The sequence below is a fragment of the Sphaerodactylus townsendi genome, linkage group LG02 (assembly GCF_021028975.2).
Source record: "Sphaerodactylus townsendi isolate TG3544 linkage group LG02, MPM_Stown_v2.3, whole genome shotgun sequence".
Lineage (NCBI taxonomy): Eukaryota > Metazoa > Chordata > Lepidosauria > Squamata > Sphaerodactylidae > Sphaerodactylus > Sphaerodactylus townsendi.
Window position 1 is genome coordinate 126,928,348 of NC_059426.1, and position 21,136 is coordinate 126,949,483.

Consider the following 21,136-nt stretch of genomic DNA (forward strand, 5'->3'; position numbering starts at 1 on the left):
GAAAATGCCTCCTTCATGGCATGCACTCAGCACATTGGTCACCTCTGTTATATGGTGAGAATTTGCTTCCTTGTTACTGAATTTGCAGGAGCTTAATCTTGGAGGATACCAGTGCAGGAAGGAATGATGCAGAGAGGGCCGAGAGCCCTGGCCCCAGAGTCTTGGAGCTGAAGGAAAAGCTGGAGGAAGAACTGCTGCAACTGGGGGAAGAATACTGCGATGGGATTCGGAAGAAGAAAGAGCAACATTCCACAGAGGTAGGGATCAAAATCTGCTCTCCAAGGGTGACATGCCAGACCTCAGCCTGCTCATGCCTCTCTCCATCACAAATTCAGTGCTCTGGAATGAGCTCCCTTCGGCGATTCAGAGCATCCCCTGTGCACTGGCCTTTAAAATGGCTGCGTCAGAGAGAGTTGTGACATCCTTCCACCTTGTTATTATATAAGCTACTTTTTAGGTGTTTTAGCCACCAGGGACTCTTAAGAGGAAAGGAGTTTAAAATGTTTAAAGATATTTTAATAGTTATGTATTACCATTCCTGACAGCCATTGCATGAACCAAAGATAGGGTTGCCAATCTCCAGGTGAGTCCTGCAGTTTTCCTGGAATTACAGTCAATTCCCCATGGTCAATTAATCGCTTGATACTCACGCGAAATATCCAGGTTTCAGCAAGAACTCCCCACTACTTGGGCGACGAACAGGAATTCATCCCATTTCTAGCGCTCGTTCTCCCCTTATCCTGCATCCCGGCAGAACCTGCTTGCAAGTACAACTTTTCCTCTTAGCACGCTTTTGATCCAGTTTCTAGGGGAGGAACGGGGGTCCAATCTGTGTTTAAAATTCCCGCTGTGGAGCGTGATGCAAGTCCAATCAGCTCTCCGTGGGTGCTGAGTGATGCGCGCGCAGCCTCTTCTGGGTTTTGATTTCGCTATTGGTCTTGGCGAGAGACGTTAACATAGGAGAATGAAAAACCGCTTAACCGATTATCCGTTCACCTGCTTAAGCGCCTAAACGCTTAAATGTTCATCCTTGCAAACGAGCAAACCTCAGGTTGCAGGGAAAAATTTCCCACCCTAAAAAGGTCCCACCCCAACACAGCATGCCAGCCAATCAGGAGAGACCCACAAAGGAGATCGCATGGTAGTGGGGACTGTTACATTTCTGGAATTTGAGATAGGCCTACATGTCTTCGCTGAATACATGCTGTGGTGGGGAGGTTGAAACCCCGATGAAAAGATGCGATTTCTTTAAAAACTTGGTTTGATCTACCGTAGATACTCATGTATAAGTCGACCTGCATATAAATGGAGGCACCTAATTTTACCACAAAAAACTGGGAAAACTTATTGACTCGTGTTTAAGTCGAGGGTGGGAAATGCAGCAAAAATAAAAATAGATACCAATAAAATTACATTAATTGAGGCATCAGTAGGTAAAATGTTTTTGAATATTTATTTCAAAGAAAAACAGTAAACTGGCTCTGTAGGTGGAAAAGAGGGTCAACAGGAACAATATGGTATCAACAATAACTTTAAAAGTACAAAAACCTTAGCTTTTTTGTAAGGAAGGGTTTTAAACAATGGATCTTACAATAAAAACTGGAATGAACATGCCTGTTCACAGTGACTCAAAAAAACCCCTGCTTTTTAAAAGAATAGTTCATTATTTTTAGTGTACATATTTTTGAAATTGTACATGGCAGGTGTCATTTTAGAAGGGACATTCACATAACCTGTCAAGGGAGGAATGTTTATGTTAGCAGTACCAACATTTCTGAGTATCTTTAGGAGACCCTCCTGATGATACCACCCAGATTTGGTGAAGTTTGGTTCAGGGGGTCCGAAGTTATGGACCCTCAAAAGGATAGCCCCATCTACTATTAGCTTCCATTGGAAACAATGGGGGATGAGAGCACCCACTTTGGCGATCCATATCTTTGGACCCCCTAAACCAAACATCACCAAACCTGGTTGGTATCAGCAAGAGATTATCCTGATGATACCACTTAGGTTTGGTGAAGTTTGGTTCAAGGGGTCCAAAGTTATGGACCCTCAAAATGTAGCCCCATCTACTATTAGCTCCCATTGAAAACAATGGGGAATGGGGGCACCCCCTTTGGGGGTCCATAACTTTGGACTCCTTGAACCAAACTTTACCAAACTTGGGTGGTATCATCAGGAGTGTCACCTGATGATACTCTGAAATGTTGGTGCCGCTAGCCTAAAAACTGCACCCCCTGGCGGCCGACGAAGTAAAAACCCTAAAACATTTTTTAAAATACACCCGACTCGTATATAAGTCGAGGGGGGCTTTTTCAGCACAAAAAAATGTGCTGAAAAACTCGACTTATACACTAGTATATACGGTAGATAGAATTTCCCCATGGGAATCGACCTACTACTGATCTGCAGGCTAGAGAGATCAATTCCCCTTTAGAAAATGGCAGGCTTGGGAGGGTGGACTTTATGGCATCGCATACAAAATCCCCCCTTTCCAGGAACTTTATAACATGGAGTTGGCAGTCCTGACTTAGTGGCTTTGTCTGAACCCAGCTGACAACCTTTGCATTGTTGCTGGTTAGTGGGTTAGACAAAGGCCCTTTCCGCATGGGCCAAATACAGCGCCCTGGGGACAGCAAAAACGCCGTCCCCAGGGAGCTGTTCACATGGGGGGCACAGCTGCTTTGCAGCTGCGCCGCCCTCACTCCTCCCCAGCGGCGCAAAGCTGCCATTTTCCCACCTCACTCCCCAAGCTAGGTTTTTGGAAAACAGCGGCTTCCAGCCGCTGCTGTGCACCATCCCTCCCCCCCTTGCCCGATCGACCTATCTTCTCTGTGACCGTCCGGCGCGTCGCCGAGGCCTGGGGACACACACACCCTGCCCTGTGACTCTGGAGTGGTCATGCAGGGCAGGGGGGGTGCGTCCCCTGGCCTCGGCGATGCACCGGACGGTCGCAGAGAAGGTAGGTCGATCGGGCGACGGCGCTCCGCAGCGCTGTCTTCCCTTTCGTTACTGGGACCGTTCGTGCAAATGGTCCTGGGGGGGGTTGGGTCGGCGTCATGTACACCGACCCAACCCCCAGCGTGGCCGTGTGGAAACGGCCGAAGAGACTGAAAGACACTTCACACGTGATTCTATCATACTATGTATCAATAAAACTTAAATAAACTATTTTTTTTTTTAAAAAAAGACATTTCACACATTAGAATAAGCAGGAAAAAGCTGGTGCGTGAATGCTTTGTGCTTCCAGTGTAGTGCCCAACCTGTACGTCTGTCCCTCAACAAAGTGGGCAGGTAAAAATCTTGGAGGCCCATCCTGGGGGTAAGGGACACATTAGAGATATTAAAGCTTTTGAAAGGGGAGCAAAAGAGAAACCTAATCCTTTATTCTTACTTTTATCTTTTTCTAATAGCAAATTGCTAAAATGATAGAACTTGCAAGAGAAAAGCAAGCATGTGAGCTGAAGGCACTGAGAGATTCCTCAGAAAGGTAACTAACAAAAATAACCATTCGTTTGGCATTCCATCTACTAGCTTTGCATTGTTCAAAGATCTATATTCCCTCCCAACATTTCTATTGAAAATTCCTGTTCAAGAATCTCACTTCTTTTTAGATTCCTTTTTAAATGGTATAATTGCATATACTTATATTGTTCTGCTTTTATTCCTCCCCAATTCCTCATTTTGTGATTGATCCATTCTAAAGCCACAGTTGCTTTACGTGCACAGATCTATGCTGGGAAGAAGAGGATGTGTTGCTGCATGATGGGGAGGAGGAAATAAACAGAACTGCCTTTCATATGTTCAGCCGGATCCATTAATGCACTGCATGCTGAAAATGCATGTGCAAGACAGGGCAGGTTGCTTCTGAGTGTTTATGTGTCCTTCTGAATGGGGAGCCATCTGCAAATGGCTCCTACATGTGCAGCCTTTTCAGATTCAACTGCTAGTCCTGCAGGTTTGGATTTTTAAAAAACTAAAAATCAGTTGTTTGGGAGGAGTAGGGGTCATTGAAATTAATTAGAAGCAGTTTTGAAACATATTCATATAAGCAGTCTCAGGTGCTCCATGGATGACACTGCAGGACACTGTTAGCCTGAATAGGGGAAAGGGAACCTGTCCTTTTTTGGTGGGCCACCGTAGCCACCATACTCTGGTCAGTCACTGCAGAGAGAAAGCCCCAAATATGATGAGTTACAGAACTATCAGAAGGGATCTGCATGATGTAACCTGCATATAATAGGCACAAATTTTCTCTCCTCCCACTGGGATCACACGCCTCAGGCAAGGAACAGTTTCAGTTCAGTAAACAAAGGGCTTTGTGTCATGTTTCTTTTGCCAATACATCTCTGCTTCAAAACATCAGGTGGGAGAAATAGCCCTTTATATTAATAGAACTTATTGTTTTTGTAATGCATGAAATCTACCTGCTGATCTGTTTCTCTGCAGTGACAATAAAGAGTTGAAAAAGAAACTAGAGGCCAAGAGACTTGACCGAATCCAAGCTGTAGCCAAGAACACCAGTGACAAGAGTGCTCAGGAAAGGTACATCAGTTGGCCAGCTGGCCAACATTTCTCCCACTGATTCTGTGTTTGATCTTCATTTCCTGTCAAGGGATAGCATTGCCCAGTGATTAGAGTGCTGGACTAGGATCAGATGCCCGCTGCCGTAGAAACTTGCTGAGTGACCTTGAGCCATTCGCACCCTCGCTGCCTAACCTAATTAACAAGGTTGTTTTTGTGAGGATAAAATGGAGGATGGGAGGATGATTTTGTAAGACACTTTGGGGCTCCATTGGGAAGCAAAATGAAGTATCAATGTTTAATACTCAACCTGCCCAAAGCTGCACAGACACAAAACTGTGGATCAGGGCCATATTGCCATAAGGGAGAATTTTCTCCGAACTTGATCTGAAACCTTTAAAAAGGTCCAAAAAACCTAAAAACAGAACAGTTGTCTGTGTTTGTGCAGACTACTGTATCCTGGGATCTTTCCTCTCCCTACCTGCCACTGAGGTATCTCACTGGAAACACGAGGGCCAGCTGGGTGAAGGCCCAATGTCCCCGACACCACTGCAGCAATTGCTGGTACAGTAGCACTGGAGATAGGTGGGTAGGCAATCAGGAGAGGGAGCCTATGTTGCCCCCATCCTCCCACCATCACTGAAGCTGCCACTAAGCCACTACCAGTGCTACTGGTGGGTGAGCAGATGAGGAGGAAGGAAGCACCTTCTGGCCCCTCCCCTAAATTGGACAGCCACAACATTGGACTGGCTGGACAGACAAGCCAAATCCCCTTTTGCTGCTGCCTCAGAGAGTGGTTGAAGAGAAACAGGAGCTTCTGGCCCTTCCCATGTCCCCCTTTTGTCACCACAGCAATGTGAGGTGGGCAACTGGGCCACTGGGCATCTCTGTAGAGTGGCAGCAGTGGTGTAGCGCCAATGGGGGGCCGATGCCTTGGGAGTGTGCCAGTGCAGGGGCGGGGCGGGACAGGGGCACATGGCACTCACGTGCCCCAGGCACAGTTTGCCCTCACTCCAGCCCTGAGTGGCAATGAGGACATATGGCTGGTCGGCCAGAGCAGAGGGTGGTGGGTGGCCAGGCAGACAAAGCAGCAGGGATGGAGCAAGCAAGCAAGCGAGCCAACACAGCACGAACCTTGCAAGGAGTGGGGAGAGAAAGAGAGGGAATGTGATGGGGGAGAGAAGAGATGAAGAACAACAGAGAAGGAGCTGAAGGAAGATAGAAGGAGATGGGGCATGGATGACAGAGAAGAGATGGCAAAGGGAAGAAGGAAATGCCCCCAGCTTTCACACTCCTTGCAAGCCCCACTTCTGAATATTTAAATAAGTCTATGAAATGTACTGTAAGAACACAGCAAGTAATGCAAAATGCATTATAATACAGCAAACTATGCAGAACTAAAGTCAAAAATTGCCCCAGTCATATGCTGAAAAATAGCATTAGTTTGAACAACAATGGCCCTTTCTGCACAGCACAAAAAAAATGTGTGGGATTTCTCAGTGGGTGGTAGACCTGTCCTCCACGTTCCCAATGCTTTTCAATGGAAGTCCTCCAAGCAGCTAAGGTTCTCTTACGCCTGTCTGTTTATCTTTGAAGATAGTTCCTCCAAATTTTTTTAAAAGGTAAACTATATATCGCCAGAGTCGCAGGAAAAGCTGAGAACAGCTATGTACCTTCTGGGCTCAACAGGCACCCAGGATCAGAGCCTGCAGAGCAAACATGCTGGGGCAACCTTCAGCAAATGGAGGCAGGGAAAATCCCTTCAGCAACACACAAAATGTCAGGCACAAGTTGAGGATGAAACTGACCCTCTAGCTTAATGGTTGGACAGAAAAACTAAGATTCCTCCTGTGCTCTGCATTCCGTGTAGCCAGACAGGGGGTGTCCTGCAAGCACCTTAAAGAAAAAAAGGGTGCACTTCAAAGTGTTTTCAAAAAAAGATGTCTTGAGCTGAATCTTGGGGAAAAAACTGTGCAGAATTCCTTCCCAAGATGCCTTTTTTAAGATCCTGAGGACATCTTATTTGGCTGTGTGGAACGGATCAATAGCTCTCAGCTTTGCTGTGATGGTAGCAAATAAAGCAGCCTTGTTAAGGCAGCAAGTTATTTTTCATTGAAAAACATCTCAAGTTTCTGAAATGTCTAAAAGATGGTCTAGTTAGATCCAGGGAAAGGATGTCATTCCTAACATCTTTGTAACTAGGACAAAGCAATCCAAATCTTTAGCTGATCTGTCTTTGAAAAAGCTGTTTAACGGCCTTCCTGACTTTCAACTCTGTCATTCTTATGGCTCTCAAGTGCCAGAGTTGTCACTAGCTGGTCTTTAAGTGTGATTAAAGTTTTCCCTGAGTTACTGGAAGTATTTCCTCAGCATAGATTTCCTTAATAGATACTCATTATCTTGGCAAGATATTGGTGAAGGCCTTTGCTTAGGTGATACATTTTGGATACGTTTTCTATATGTGCTGTAATAATCAAAGTATTCAAGAGGACACTGCAGTTTAGCTGCCTTTTTAATAAGAATTGTAGTGGACTTCTCTGAATATAAAACTGTGTTTTTATCTTTCTGTGTAAAAATTTGTCATTTTAATTGGGCCCATGTGATAACAAACCTGTCTCCTCTACTTAAAGCCTTCTTCCAAGATAATGGATAAAACAGTTTAATTCCTAATGGTATGTTTCTTTTCTAAAGGTTAAAGAGAGAAATCAATAGCACCCACATTCAAGAAGTGGTACAGATGATCAAGCAGGTAAGAATCTCTAAGGTGGCCACTTTCCCCCACCTCTGGATCATTTGCCCTACTGATTTGAACAAAGATTGGGTTCCATGAGTTGCAAGGAAGACATCTTGCTCCTTTACACCAAATCCCAGATGCCACAGGGACCTCCCTAATGCTTAGTCACATGGCTCAAAGGGAATCCCTGGTACCTGGCAGAATGTCTATCAGGCCAAGATAGGCAACCGTCCCCTGACTCCATTTGATGTCTGGATCATGTCTTGCCAACCAAGTCAGTCCCAAAACCAAGGGATACTTCATCACCAGTGCCACAATAAACTGAATCCATTCCCAGCAGGAGCTTATCCCCACCAGTATAGGTGCAGTCACTTATGACATGGGGGGTGACAATCCATCTGTTCAAATAAGATTGGGTGCAGTAATCACAAACTAGTAGCTATTGCCAGATTAATCAAACAATGCCTACCCACAGAGTCAACTATGGCCTTTAAAGTCTCTTTTTGTATACTCTGTAAGTTTAATTTGAACAATAAGGGTCCACTCACCTGTGGTTTGGCGCCTTTCTTTACGTCCTAGTCTTCAGTGCCATCTAGGCACTCCCTCTTCATCCTAGGGTTCCTTATCTCTCTCATCAATTGGTACTGGAGTGGTGCCCCTGTCTGTGTTGGGATTGCTGGCCATGGCTATCACCTGGACCACGTACTCCCACAGGATGGGCATTGAGTAGTTCTGGCAAATTGTCATGCCCCCAGACTGTTCAATAACAAGACTCTGCATTCAGATGATGTCTTTATTATGAAACAGCATCAGGTAAAAGCAGTTAGACTTCTATTCCCAGAACTGAAGTTTACATGCCAAAGATCCTTCCATTATATCCCTTGTCATTCTCCTCCCTGTACACAGCACCACCTCTGAACCCTGGTTCTCAGCAGAGTTTGGCACCCCTCCAGTCCCATGGTCCAGAGTCAATTTGGCCTTCACTTAGGTCAAAACAACCCACATTCTCATGCACTGAACAATGGCTAGCAGGTGTCTGAGTTGATATTGCCAGACTAAAGTGAAAATACAGCAACAACAGTTATATATGAGGGAGGGCAAAAAGGGCAAAGGACCCCATGTCCTGTCTGGGAGACATGACAGGATCAAACCAGAACTGGGCAGATCATGGCAGCCCTACAGTTGTTTAGCAGACAGAAGCACTAGCAGAAGCAGTTTCAAGTTCCAAGACAAATTACTATGCAAGGAAAAGGGACAGCCTGGTCTTGCTTTGAGAAAAAGGAGCATTTTCAAGCAGTGAGTGTGTCAGTCACAAAGCAACTACTTTCCCTTTCTTGGGCCAAACTGCACAGAGGGCTGATTGCTTGATCCTTGGGACAGTCAGGAAACGACCTTTCTATCCTCTGGACTGTTAATTTATGGATGCTGCTTTTATTATTGTATTTTAGACATGCGTGTTAGCTACCCTGAGCCATGCTTTGGCCGGGGAGGGTGGGGTATTAAAGCTAATAAATAATGAGAATAATAATTTCAAAATTAAGATAAAACAAAAACATGCTGGGAATTTGGCGCACAAGCCCTAACTAAGCCTGAAGGGTATCAATTTTTGATCCACAATTTGCAGTGTGTCAGTTGAGGAGTGATGCTGGTAGGGGTAAAGCTTCCACCTAGCTCGGAAAAAAACCCTTTATGCCTGTTCTTCTTTGATGATATGTCTGTATTGGTTTGATCCCACAAGGATGTGACTATCCTTTTTAAAAAGTTCATTATCTGTAACAAATCTTGTTCTGTACATTGAAAATGCACAAAATCAAGCTTTCCCAACGTAGGCAGCACAAGACCAGTGCCCAGCCCACTCTGGTGCTAGAATGCAGCTGATAATGTGCTCGTTGCCAGCCTTTAATCAACCTCAATACAGCAGTCTGCATCTCATGAGACTTGCCCAATTTTGATACATGCCAGAGCAACTATATATTATCATAAATCAAGTGTAAGAGTAATGAGTGCCCAGTATTGCTTTTGAGATGGGAGAAATGTTTTGAGATGTTTCTGAGATGGGGTTGGTTGACTGGTTATATTATTATTATTATGCAACTGAATTGAGAAACATGATTTTAAAAGGTTTTTTTCCCCTTAAGTTGAATGAAAAGCAGGCCAAGTATCAACAAGATCTGGAAGCAAAGCAGACAGACTGCTTGGAGAAGATCAAGGCAAAAGAAGTCCAGGTATCTCACTGTGGACAATTCACAACCAGTGTCTTCCATGGTTATTTAATGGGTCATTAATACAAGAGAATCACATATACAGTGTGAGCCTTACCCCTTGTCACCCTGGCTCTGTTGCATGTAGGATCTTAGGATGAAGAGGGAAGGGAGTTCTCATGCATCTCTTTCCTCCTCTTCCTGGTTCTCTCCTGTGCTGTCAAGGGAGAGAAACTGCACAATTCCTCCTCAACCTGCTGCCTGGCAGCCTCCGAAGGTGATGGAACAAGTCTCACATGACCTTGCCTGCCCCAAACCTTGCAAGGGCCTCCCCCCCCCCCATGAGGTTGGGAATGACTTCAGCCAGTCCTGCCTCTGCATACCTCTGTTCCACACCAGGATACTGCTGGTCAGCTGTTTGAGGTGACAGCAGCAGCTCCTGAAAGGGGAGTAGTTTTGTGGAGACCCTGAAGAGGTTTCCAGGTTTATCTGAGGACTCCCCCCACTGCAGGACATCTAGAATTAATCCCAACATCCCACCCCCTCTCCTGCCCCCAGAAAACAACACTCACATTACATGCCACCTTCCTTATTCATTTGCTTGTTAATGTATTAAATTTAGACCCTGCCCTCCCCTGCCCATTGGGAAAAAAACAGGTCTATGCTTGGGAAGAAAAAAAAAGGATAAAGGGATGAACTGAGCCACAATGAGAGATTGCAAATGCCTTCGCAGACCAGCAGCAGCAGAAGGCCATTGCTTTCACATCCTGCATGGGAGCTCCCAAAGGCACCTGGTGGCCACTGCGAGTAGCAGAGTGCTGGACTAGATGGACTCTGGTCTGATCCAGCAGGCTTGTTCTTATGTTCTTATAATGGGGATTTTGTCCCACAGTGTGTGACTCACCTACCCAGAGAGAGACATCCTCCACTTAAAATATAGTCTTCCATTAAGGATGTCCTGTCAGTGACACAATCATTAATGAGCCACAGAATTCCATAAATATACAGCACTCACTTAATTTTGCCACGTTTCTTTGGAGTGTAGCAGCAGGCTGTGTTCCCCATATGTTGACAGTTGTCACTTTTTTGCAGCTCCAGCAAGAAGCACTTGCAGAGTACAAGGAAAAGGTAAAAGCTCTCACTGCAGAGGTGCAGGATTTAGCGAAGGACTTTGTGAAAGTCTGTTTCCCTCTAGAAGCAAAAACGGCAAAAGAAGAGACCCCAACTGCTATTGATGATGGAGACAAGAAACCAAAGACACAGCTGCAAGAAAACAACCTGATGCTTGAGTCTGTACAGGTTGACACTCAGAAGGCTGAGAATGACCTGGAACTTGAAGAATCCAATGATACTCAATGCAGCAGATTGTAAGGGTTTGCCAAACTGTAATTAGACCACAATTGACCCTTATGTTAAAGAGGCCTTTTTTTTTCAAAATGATGATGATTTGTTGCAGAAAGCAGTTCCTTTATAGGAGAGTTAGGTTTGCATGTCTACTTACAATATGGTGTTCATCACCCAGTGTGGCCTCATTTCTTCTTGTGCTGCCCTTAACTGTATAACCAATTCTGGGAATTTTTGAAAGGTGATCTGAACTGATACCAATATGCTCACATCACTCAAGTGCCCACTTCAGTTTCTGAATGTAACAACATGGCTGTCTTAATTTTGCTGGTTTCACAACAAGACAGGTTATTATTTAATTCAGATGTAAGCAAGCCTATCTGAACTGGACTGTATTCCAACAGAAATCAAAGCTGATCTCATTTCTATAAAATGTATATTTTTGTGTGAATACCAGAGGCTAGTGGAGCACGTTAAATAAAATCTGGTGACAGCAACCATGGCTTCAGTAGATGTATTACACTTGGACATCTTTATTCCACTCAGATCATATAGCTTCTAGTATCAGTAATATACAAGGGAAAAAATTCCAAGGGGAAAAATGCATGCTCATGGCATGGAACAGATTAGTATTTGAAGATTGCTGCTGTTATTTAACATTTAACTAGCACAATTTGTACCAGTGCATCTCTTTGTTGTCTTTTCACCTTCCTTTGAGTATCTGGGTGGAATCTTCTGTCAGCTTATGACAAAAGAGAAGCATTCTCTTAACTTCCCAGCCTGTATTTTGCTGGCATCACTCCTACGTAACTTCCTAATGTGTGAAGGCCAATAAAAGCTACCAGCAAAAAAGAGCACAAATAATCTGTACTTCCACAGGGTATTTACATGCTTTGAAATTAAATACAGGTTAATTAATCCTTTGCATTCAGTATCTGGGGACCGTTACAAAGCTGCTGGGCCACATGGAAAGTCACCAGAGGGAGACCATCATCACCCAAAGGGACCTAACAGTAACATCTATGGACAGAGGTACAATAATCACAACAAGGGAAAGAAAGAAGGCTTTGTGATTTGCTCAGTTGTTGGGCTAAATCAGTTAGCAGTTCATTCTCAAAAGGGCATCAGCATTTCATATCATATCAAGCACTGGGTAGTGTGCAAACTCTGCTAGTTTACATATTCTCCTCTACAGCAAATAAAGAGAACACACTGCATTGTGTTATATAAATTCACAACAGTGCAGATGAATTATTAAATTGACATGAACTTTAGAGACACAACTGGTGTTTTTGCAGAAACCAAGGCTTGAAAGCTGTTGTGGTTCAATGGCCATGACTACTAAGAAGCATTCATTTCTTAAAAGCTATCGGCATGTCCAATTTTTTTTTAATTCCGATTTTTCTCCAAACTTGGAGCATGTTTCAGGTAAAGATCTCTCTCATCTCTTCATGGCCCAAATCTTCACACTTAAGTATCCCCAGATGGGGAGATGTTGAGCATTAGATGCAATGACAAGTGGGAACACATAGGGACTTAATGAAGGCATGCCATTTCCACTCCCCCACTATTTCCTCTTTCCCCATAATTTGTCCACTTTTCCTCCTTCCATGTTCCTTTTTCAGCCAACCTACATTTATCTGCCTCTTTATCTTTACATTTTTCTCCCCCCGCCCCCTGAACAGCCTCTACCTAGAGAATCGATGACCAAAGTGTGCGATGCTGGCTACTGGACATGGCAGAAAATCCTCAGACTAGTAAGGGACACCTCACTTTTCTGTATATATACCTCCCCACACAATTTCCTCTTTCCATCTTCCTGACAACACTCATATCCTCTTTCCTTTCCCTGCCGTATTCTCACTTTCTCAGCCATTCACCAACTTACCTTTCTCTGTCTCCTATCCTCAGCCATATTTATTATTTATTTACTTCACAATGGGAACCAAAGCAGCTTATATTGGTCTCTGAAATAGGTTGCATCCCTCAATGGTTACAATCCAACCCTGAGACTCATCCCACCAGGTTCCAGTGATGCCTATTATATCCTATTTGCTAAGCCGTGTTAAGAATTCTAATTCATCTTGTGTATTTCTCATGCTCTGTACATTAGTGTAGAGACATCTAAAGGCATAGTTTGTTGTTTATTTAAGCTTTTTATTTCCTATTTCCCTTTCCTGAAAGCCCTTCTAACCCTCCCCTTTCTCCTGCTTCCTTCTCTCCTACTAGGGTTGCCAACTCCCAGGTGTGACCTGGAGATCTCCAGGGGAAAAAAAAACAGACCTCCCAACTACAGATATCATTTCCCCCTAGGGGTTGCGAGCTCAGATCAGAAAGTTCCTGGTGATTTAGGAGTGGAGCTTTGGGGAGGAAAGGTTTGGGGGGCTGCGGGTGCGACTTGAGGCGCACCCGCAGCCGGCGCAGAAGAACTTGGATACAGGAGGAACTCACACATAGGATGTAGAGGAAAGATAAGGTCTTCTAAAATGAGCAGGACTCCAGGCTGGTTCTCATAAACATGCATGTCAGTTGACGAATCCTCATGCTTCACATGGAATGTGTGCTGATGCCAAAGAAACACATTATATTTGAAATCACCTAAAGGGATAGTAAAAGCACTAGCAGTAAGGGCTATTTCACAAGTGCAAGTCACAACCTGATGAAACAAATCTGCTTGTAATCCACTCCTTGCTAATGTGTGAGGATGCATCCACACCTTGGTCTGCTTGAATGCCAGGAAGCTTATCCCTGCTAGAAATAAAAGGACAACATGGCCCAGGCAACCTTCATAGTGACACATGCATTGGGATTGTGAAAACAGCACAGCTTGCAACGGTCCTGTTATGGTACCATCTCCCCGTGAAAATGCGGGGAAGAAAACAGCCCCATTTGTGGGACTGCTGTATACAGAGCTGGTCTTCAACCACCTCCATGCAAACACTGTGGGTAAATTCCTACCTGTGTGTTCATTGGTCAGAGATTGTTAAGATAAAGCAAGTGCCTGTGTATTGCCAACAGGGCTTGGGCTGTGCCCCCACATTAAGTCAAAACTCAGTATAGTTCAATGGGAAGGTTTTGGATTTCATCTGCAAGTTACTGATATAAAATGATGCCCACGGCATTTTATTCTGTTTACTGGACCACACTGCCTTTCCATAAGAAAAGCAAATTGAGCAGGGGTCTCCAACAGCTTCTCAAGTCCCTGAAAAGTATTTTTAGGAAGTGGGTGGGGCCAGGTAGGGCTTTTACCCAGCAAGGCTTCTGATTGACTGTTGGTGATTTGATGGGCAGTGCAGACTGTTTTAAACATTGCTTTGGCAGCAGCTGCCACCACAGCACCTGTACTGGGTTACTGAGGATAAGGTATAGTGATCATTTTGTGGCAGCCATTTTGTTGCTGCGCTCACCATGTTGTGTCAGGATTCCAAATGTGCCTGCAAGCTCAAAAAGGTTCGGGACCCCTGGTCTAGAGGCAGGAAGGAAGATATTCCTTTGAATCCTATTTGTTGGAGGACAATATAGAAACAGCTCAGGAAGAAATCTTCAGCTATTCATGTATGGTCGCATCTCTTCCCAACAGCTCTTCACTACACTTTGAAGAGCACAATAAATACCCTATTTATGCATCCCTGTTTTTTTTAATCGTCATTGTGGAGGGTACACTAACCATAAAATCATGGTTATGGTTATAAGATTGACTCTGTTGAAGATTGCACCTTCAGAGCAGCCACAGCCAATCTGCTTCTTGAAGAAAGGATCTGTATCCGCACTGTCTGTCAGAAATATACCCCTGACCTCTAATGTCGCTACCTAAGACTCTAAGGCGGGAAGTCTCCAGCCCGGGATGTGGGCGTGGAGCTCCGCGCGCCGGCTGGAGAGAAGGAGCCCTCCCCGACGACCTAGCCTGGCAAGGAGGCGGCGAACCTGCTGCAAGGCAATCATCGCCATGGCGACTTGAGGCGAGGCTATAAAGCGGTTCTGGGGCGCCGGCGCCGCCCGGAGTCGCCGTCGGGGTCCGGCCATGCTGAAGCCGCGGGACCTGGGTCCGGGGGCGGCCACGCGGACCTTCCTGGAGGCCATGCAGGCCGGCCGTCTGCACCTGGGCCGCTTCGTGCTGGACGCCCTGGACGGCAGCATCGTGGATTGCCGGGCCGACCGGGGCCGCACGCCGCTCATGTTCGCCGTGCTGCTGCAGGACCCGGCGTGGCGCTCGGCCTTCGCGCGGATGCTGCTGGAGCGCGGCGCCGCCGTCAACCTGCGCGACGACGCCGGGCGCAGCGCCCTCAGCCTGGCCTGCGAGCGCGGCCACCTCGACGCCACCCAGCTGCTGGTGCAGTTCGGCGCCGACCCGGACGCCGTGGACGCGCGAGGCTGGAGCCCGCTCATGTACGCCGCCTCGGCCGGCCGCACCGCCGTCGTCGAGTGGCTGCTGCGCGCCTTCCGCCGCCTCGGGCAGCTGTGCCTGGAGCGCGGAGACCGCGCGGGACGCACCGCCTTGCAGCTGGCCGCCAGCGGAGGGCACAGCCAGTGCGTGCGGGCCCTGAGAGCCGCCGGCGCCTTCATCCTCGCCCTCCCGGAGCAGCCGACCGCCGCCCCCTCCCCCTCGGAGCAGGAGGCGGTGGCGGCGCACCCGCAGCCGGCGCAGGACTCCAAGCCGCCCTCGCAAGTGGGCCCGAGCACCCCGTTCCTCAGGGCCCGCCCGCTCGTCCGCAGGGCCACGGCGCCGGACTGCCAGAGCCTCCTGGGCTACTAGCGCTCCTCGGCTGCTTCCACCCGCCCAGCAGCCCCCGCCGAGATGCGCTCCTGGCCACGGCGCTGGAGGACAGTCGCCCCGTTTCCGTCGCCCAGGCGAGGACTATAGGCGTGCTTCCCTGTCTTGAGGGGTGTCTTCATTTTTTCATAAAACGAAGGTTTAGGTGTCTTCATTTTTTCATGTGTATTTTCATATCATAGTTAGATTTCTTTATGTGCATCTCTGTAGCAAGGATTTCACATCTTCTGCGGGTGTGATCCAGTCAAATGTGTTCGCACCCGCAGCTCCCCTTGATTTCAGTCGAAGACAAAATTATTTCTCGCCGGTTGGTGGGACCTCGGATTGGCTGATGCTCATGACGGTCACTTGAATTAGGTCTTGGTTGGCCCCAGTTTTGTTCCTACACCATCATTGCTGAGCTGCCTTCGCTGTAGTAATGGCATTGAGATTCTGGGACTCAAAGCCATGACCTTTTGCGGGGTGGGGGCAGCTTTTGAGTCTCCTGGCCAGATTTACTGGCTACTTATTGTTTTGCTGATTTTTCTGCTGTGGAACATTTCATAATATGTATTTATTTATTTGAAATATTGATGCTCTCCCTATATATATATATATATGCCAATATGATTTGGAAGTTTAATGCTGAGTTTTAATTTGGGTTTTATGACTGCAACCTGTAGAAAGGCAAGCTAATAAACATTTCAATAGATAACTCAATCAGTAACCATGTATTATGCTAGACATTTCTTGCAAAATACAGAAGCAGGAAATCTATTTGGGACACCTTATTAGTGTGTGTGTAGCGCGCGCTATCAAGTCACAGTTGACTTATGGTCTTAGTAGGACATGGTAAATACATGGCCTGTTGGAGAGGTTTCTTGCTATATTCACATCTTTTTATTCTGTTTATTGCAAGCTGCAGTCACATCTGTATTCAGAAACAAGCCCCACTGAGCATTGTGGGACCTAGTCTTGGGCATAGGCTTGTGCTGGACTATTTGCAAAACCATCATGTTGGAGTATAAGGGGGGGGGGAGAGAAATTAGACAAAATGACAGCAACAGCACTGGATGCTTTTGATTGGGATATTTTTTAGGGAGTAGGATTTTTCTGTTCTGTGGGTGAACTATTTTTAGCTGTTCCATGATCCACAGTCATTCTCATTGGAGCAAGAATATTTGAATTGCAGAGGAGTAGTTCTGATTGCGTTTTGCACCAAAACCAAACAGGTGTTTTCTAGCACTTGGTAGACTAGCCAGTTTATTGTGACATGAGCCTTTGTGTCCCCTTCATGCAACTGGTGAAATGGCTCTAATCCACAAAAACGTGATGCCACAATGAACCCTTTAAAGTGCTACAAAATGCCTTTCTGATATTAGTTGATACATTTTCACATAAAGCTGGTAAAGAGTTTACATTCTTCTGATGTGCTGGGGCTGTGTTTGTTTGATTCTCAAGCAGCTCATCAGAAGTTCCAACAACTGTTCAGCTGACCTAAATGAAATTTCCCCAGTAGTCTTCGAATTACACACAAAGATCAAGTTTAAGAAGGATCAAAACAGAAAGGAGGATGGATAGATCTCTGATTGGATCATCCCAGCATTTAAAAATGATACACGGGGAGGGGCGGGATAGAAATCTCAAATAAAGTAAAGGTGTGCACAGAATCAGATTTTTGCAGTAGGGTTGGGGCAGTTCTAATCCTTGCACTCCTTCTCCTTGGGAAGGAAGAAAGGAAAGAAAGAAATAAAGAAAGAGAGAGAGAGAGAGAGAGAGAGAGAGGGGGGGCCATGGGAGAGCGTCTGTTTTGCATGCAGAAAGTCCCAGATTCCGTCAGGGTCTGCAACCTGCGGCTCTCCAAATGTTCATGAACTACAATTCCCATCAGCCGCTGCCAGCATGGCCGCAGGTTGTAGAACCCTGCTTGACAGCATCTCCATTTAAAAGGATCAGCTAATAGGTGATATGAAAGACCTCCACTGGAGAATTTAGAAAACTACTGCCGGTATTCTGACCACGGTATAAAAGGCAATTTCAAATGGTCAAGACTAATTCCTTTTTTCCCCTATAAGGTTCATGGAAGTATGAGAAGGGAGGCATTTTGATAGATTCTTGCAGGGGTGAAACAATTACACCTAAGCATATGTTGCCACTCAAGATTAGTTTTGGAACAGAGATCTATGTTTTCACCTGGTGAGGCCAAAGATGGCCCTCAGAGGCACCATGTTACTAGCTGATGTGTTTCCTGGCAGCTACTCCCTTCTTTGTCAAAACATCTCTCTTACAAAGCAAAGAGCCAATCCTGGCTTTCCACCACTTTGTTGGAGGAGGTGCTTCAGAAGTGCCCAGGAGGCATCACATTTCTGTCTGCAGGGAATACCGCTTCAAAAGCAGCTGTCTCCACTACAGAATAAAGTACTTTTCAGTGCCAAAACAGCCACCCCACCCCCCTTGAGCTGTTTTAGTACTTGAAAAGATGTTGGGGAAAGGACCAAAGCACCTCAACCTGCTGTGCTGTGGTCACCATAACAAGCAGGCCCTCGCTGCATTTTAAAATCATGCTGTGGCATCCACAAGTCAGACTCATGGCTACCATCATATCCTGCTTTCTCCTGAGGCAGCCATTTTGTGATTCACTGTACCCTCCAAGGAAGCTATTTTGTGATGTGTTCTCAAAATTCCAGTAATGCATACAAGATCAGCAAAATTGGGATCCCTACGTCACTTACTGCCAGAGGCAACCATGTACCTGCTGCAACCCATTCTGATGGGTATAAATGGTGGTTTCTTGGAACATTTGTGGGTTCTCATATATTGTTTTTAAGGCAGTTAATATTTTTCATTATATATATGTATGAATCTAGAAACTTTGAAAAATTCTAGCAAGCTAAAATGGACTGTGGTGGTAGGTTTCATGTATGAGTGGACACAAACATAACAAGGATCTCATATCTTCATTTGTCAAAGGCAAATTGTGTGCACGACTCTGATTTCGATTATATGCATGGGAAGATTTAAATCATTTTTCCCCTCCTCATACAACCCCTATTCAAATGACGGCTGTTCGTCCACAGCTCACCATTAATAGTGGAACAGAAATTTGTAATCGTCATCTCAGGTGCTTGCGTCTCTAACACTCATTCTGCACAGCCTATTTATAATGAGTTGCAATTGTTATAAATGAATTTGTTACCCTTTATCAAAAGGGAAAATAAGTTCATTTATAACAATTGCAACTTGCTATAAATATGCTGTGCAGAATGAGCCTAAGTTCCCTGGCTCCTATCAAAAAAAAAATCTGGTCCTCACAGCATCAAAGTTAAATATCAAAAAACTGGGTATTTGAAAACCACAGTAAAACCAATATCCAGTCATTTATAGAGCACTCTCACAGTCCAGTACTAAGTCGAGGATTTCAACCTTTGTAAGCCCAATCACTTCAGTAGACTGAATCAGACCATCAGCTGGTCAAGGTCAGTATTACTGCTCCAGGTGTCTGCATCAGTAACTTGTCAACTGCTGCCAAATAGCTTGTGCTTAACCCCCAGAAGATCCAGGAAAGGTGCCACTGAGGCGTTTGAAAGTGTGCAATCCTTCCTTCAAGACTGCACACTCTCAATGGGCCAAGCATGATAATCTTCTATTATTCACTTGTAAATTAGATTAGTATTCTCATTGGCAGCTGAATGAGTCTGTACCTGATCCGGACTACATCTCCTAGATCTGTCCTCTTAGTTTTGGTGAGGAAATTGTTACTGGGATCTTGAGATAACTCTCTGGTGTTCTGGTCAAGACCAAAAAGAGTTAGATGCCCCCAGATACTTTGTAAGCAATAATGCCACTTCAAATCTCTTTCCAGTTGTCTATCATTGTAGTCTCACTTCTCCTTATGTTGATATTTTTTTCTGTTTCATATTTTGATGTGCATGATCTGTAAAGTAAAGAGCTCCAAAATTATGAAAGAAGTGACTTGTTCTGTTCTTTCTGGGAATGCACATTGTTCTATCGGGAAACTGTGAATGTTATTCTTTGGACAATTTGTTTTGTTAGTTGACTATATTGTTTACAAACTTAGCTTTCTACACAATGCAATAAAGTTAAGTTATATATTAACTTTCTCTTTCTGAATGACATCCTTTAGAACAAAATGCAAATGGAAGCCAACCTGTAACGAAACCACAATTAAGCTGTTGGATTTTCTTGAACACTTCCATGGAAGTAATAACAGCTGGTGTGTCTGTGGAGACAGATGACTATTTCCTTTTGCTGCTGCCATAGGATTGCACCATAACCAAGTCCCTTGAGGATTTTTTTCACCATGGGGCTTTTTGATATGCAGTCTCCTTCCAGTGAATTGAGTAGGTAGATGCATCTGTACACTGGAAGGAGTTCCCACCTCCATAAAAATTAGTATGGGGCACTGGGCCATAAGATTTTATTTCTACCACTACCTTAATATCACTGTTAAACAGTGTATTCTGCCCAAGTGGATTTCTGGCCCTTCTGCTGAGGTTCTCCTTAGAATTTTCAGTTAAACATTAGAAAGAACTTCCTGGTAGTTGCATCCAGTGGTATATCTGGGGGTGTGGGACAGAAGGGGCAGACAACCCAGGCGCTACTTTGAAGAGTCATGTGGGGTGGTGCATTCAGCCGGTCCCCCAAACTCCCCCCAGGAGGCGCCTACACTACCAGCTGTCGCACTCCTGCTGCTTCTGCTGCTGACCCACTGCTTCTGCCACCTTGCGCACAGCTGCTACCTTGCCACCGCTTCTGCCACCCCTGCTGCTTTTGCTGCCTTGCTTGCCACTTTGGCTGCCTCACCCACTGCACCTGCTGCCTTACCCAGCAAATTGAGAGTAGGTGTGGCAGGCAGACAATAGAGTTCAGGCCATTATGCCGCTGGGAAGGGTGCTCCAGGAGCTGTTTATAATGGTATGCCCTGAGTTAGAGCAGTTTCTCAGTGGAACAGCTTTTCAGGAGATGGTGGGCTCTCTTTGTTTCCAGGGATGCCACTCCAGACTCCCATTCCCCGCACCTCCGCCAGGCAAAACCCCCGGGGAGGAAGGAGACCAGTGGCAGGAGTCAGGGCAATGGAAGCATGGGTTGCACTGTCACAGGGAACACAGTAATTTTAGGCTGAAGCCCGGGAGTGACAGAGGGAAGCCTGTGGGAGTGTGCCAAACATGTGCAGCTGCTCGGGGTTGGCCCAGGCTAAGAAGAGGCTGGCAAGGGCCAGAGTAAGGCCCTGGCTGATGCCAAGGCCCAGGATTTGATCAGGTGGGGAGAAAGCCAGCAGAGGTGGGAGGAACCTGGTGCCATGGGAGAAACTGACTCTTGAGGCTTGCCAAGAACAGGAGGAGACCAGCAGAGACTGGAGGAGACCAGAGTGGTGAGTGGTGCCTGGGCATAGGGGTGGGACAGCAGCAGGGCTGAGGGCAGCCTGGAAAGCAGGCTCAGAGGCTGGGAAGGAGAAGGTGGTCCAGTCTAGCAGGCAGGCACCAGGTGTGCAGGCTCTTGCAGAAATTCCTCCAAGGGAAGGGAGAGCCCTGAGGCAGGGATGGAGTTTATGGAGAATTGGCA

General features: G+C 45.9%; 2 protein-coding genes across 3 annotated transcripts in view; both read left to right on the forward strand.

Moving 5' to 3' along the window:
• The window catches only part of PLCB2 (phospholipase C beta 2), a 68,760-nt gene extending 57,460 nt beyond the window's left edge, over nucleotides 1-11,300 (forward strand). For both annotated transcript variants that reach the window (XM_048486018.1, XM_048486019.1), the window contains 6 exons: nucleotides 89-257; nucleotides 3,414-3,490; nucleotides 4,450-4,545; nucleotides 7,216-7,273; nucleotides 9,397-9,483; nucleotides 10,552-11,300. In XM_048486018.1, the coding sequence (XP_048341975.1) occupies nucleotides 89-257; nucleotides 3,414-3,490; nucleotides 4,450-4,545; nucleotides 7,216-7,273; nucleotides 9,397-9,483; nucleotides 10,552-10,830 (766 nt within the window). In that variant the 3' untranslated portion in view covers nucleotides 10,831-11,300. The remainder of the gene's footprint in view (nucleotides 1-88; nucleotides 258-3,413; nucleotides 3,491-4,449; nucleotides 4,546-7,215; nucleotides 7,274-9,396; nucleotides 9,484-10,551) is intronic.
• A 3,402-nt stretch (nucleotides 11,301-14,702) lies between these two features.
• Nucleotides 14,703-19,669, forward strand: ANKRD63 (ankyrin repeat domain 63). Its single transcript, XM_048486020.1, has one exon. It carries the CDS (start codon nucleotides 14,825-14,827, stop codon nucleotides 15,554-15,556), a length of 732 nt encoding a protein of 243 aa, XP_048341977.1. The 5' UTR covers nucleotides 14,703-14,824; the 3' UTR covers nucleotides 15,557-19,669.
• Nucleotides 19,670-21,136: the final 1,467 nt, after the last annotated feature.

Excerpts from the sequence above, each read along its gene's own strand:
- ANKRD63 (XM_048486020.1), top strand. The coding sequence starts at position 14,825 with ATGCTGAAGCCGCGGGACCTGGGTCCGGGGGCGGCCACGCGGACCTTC.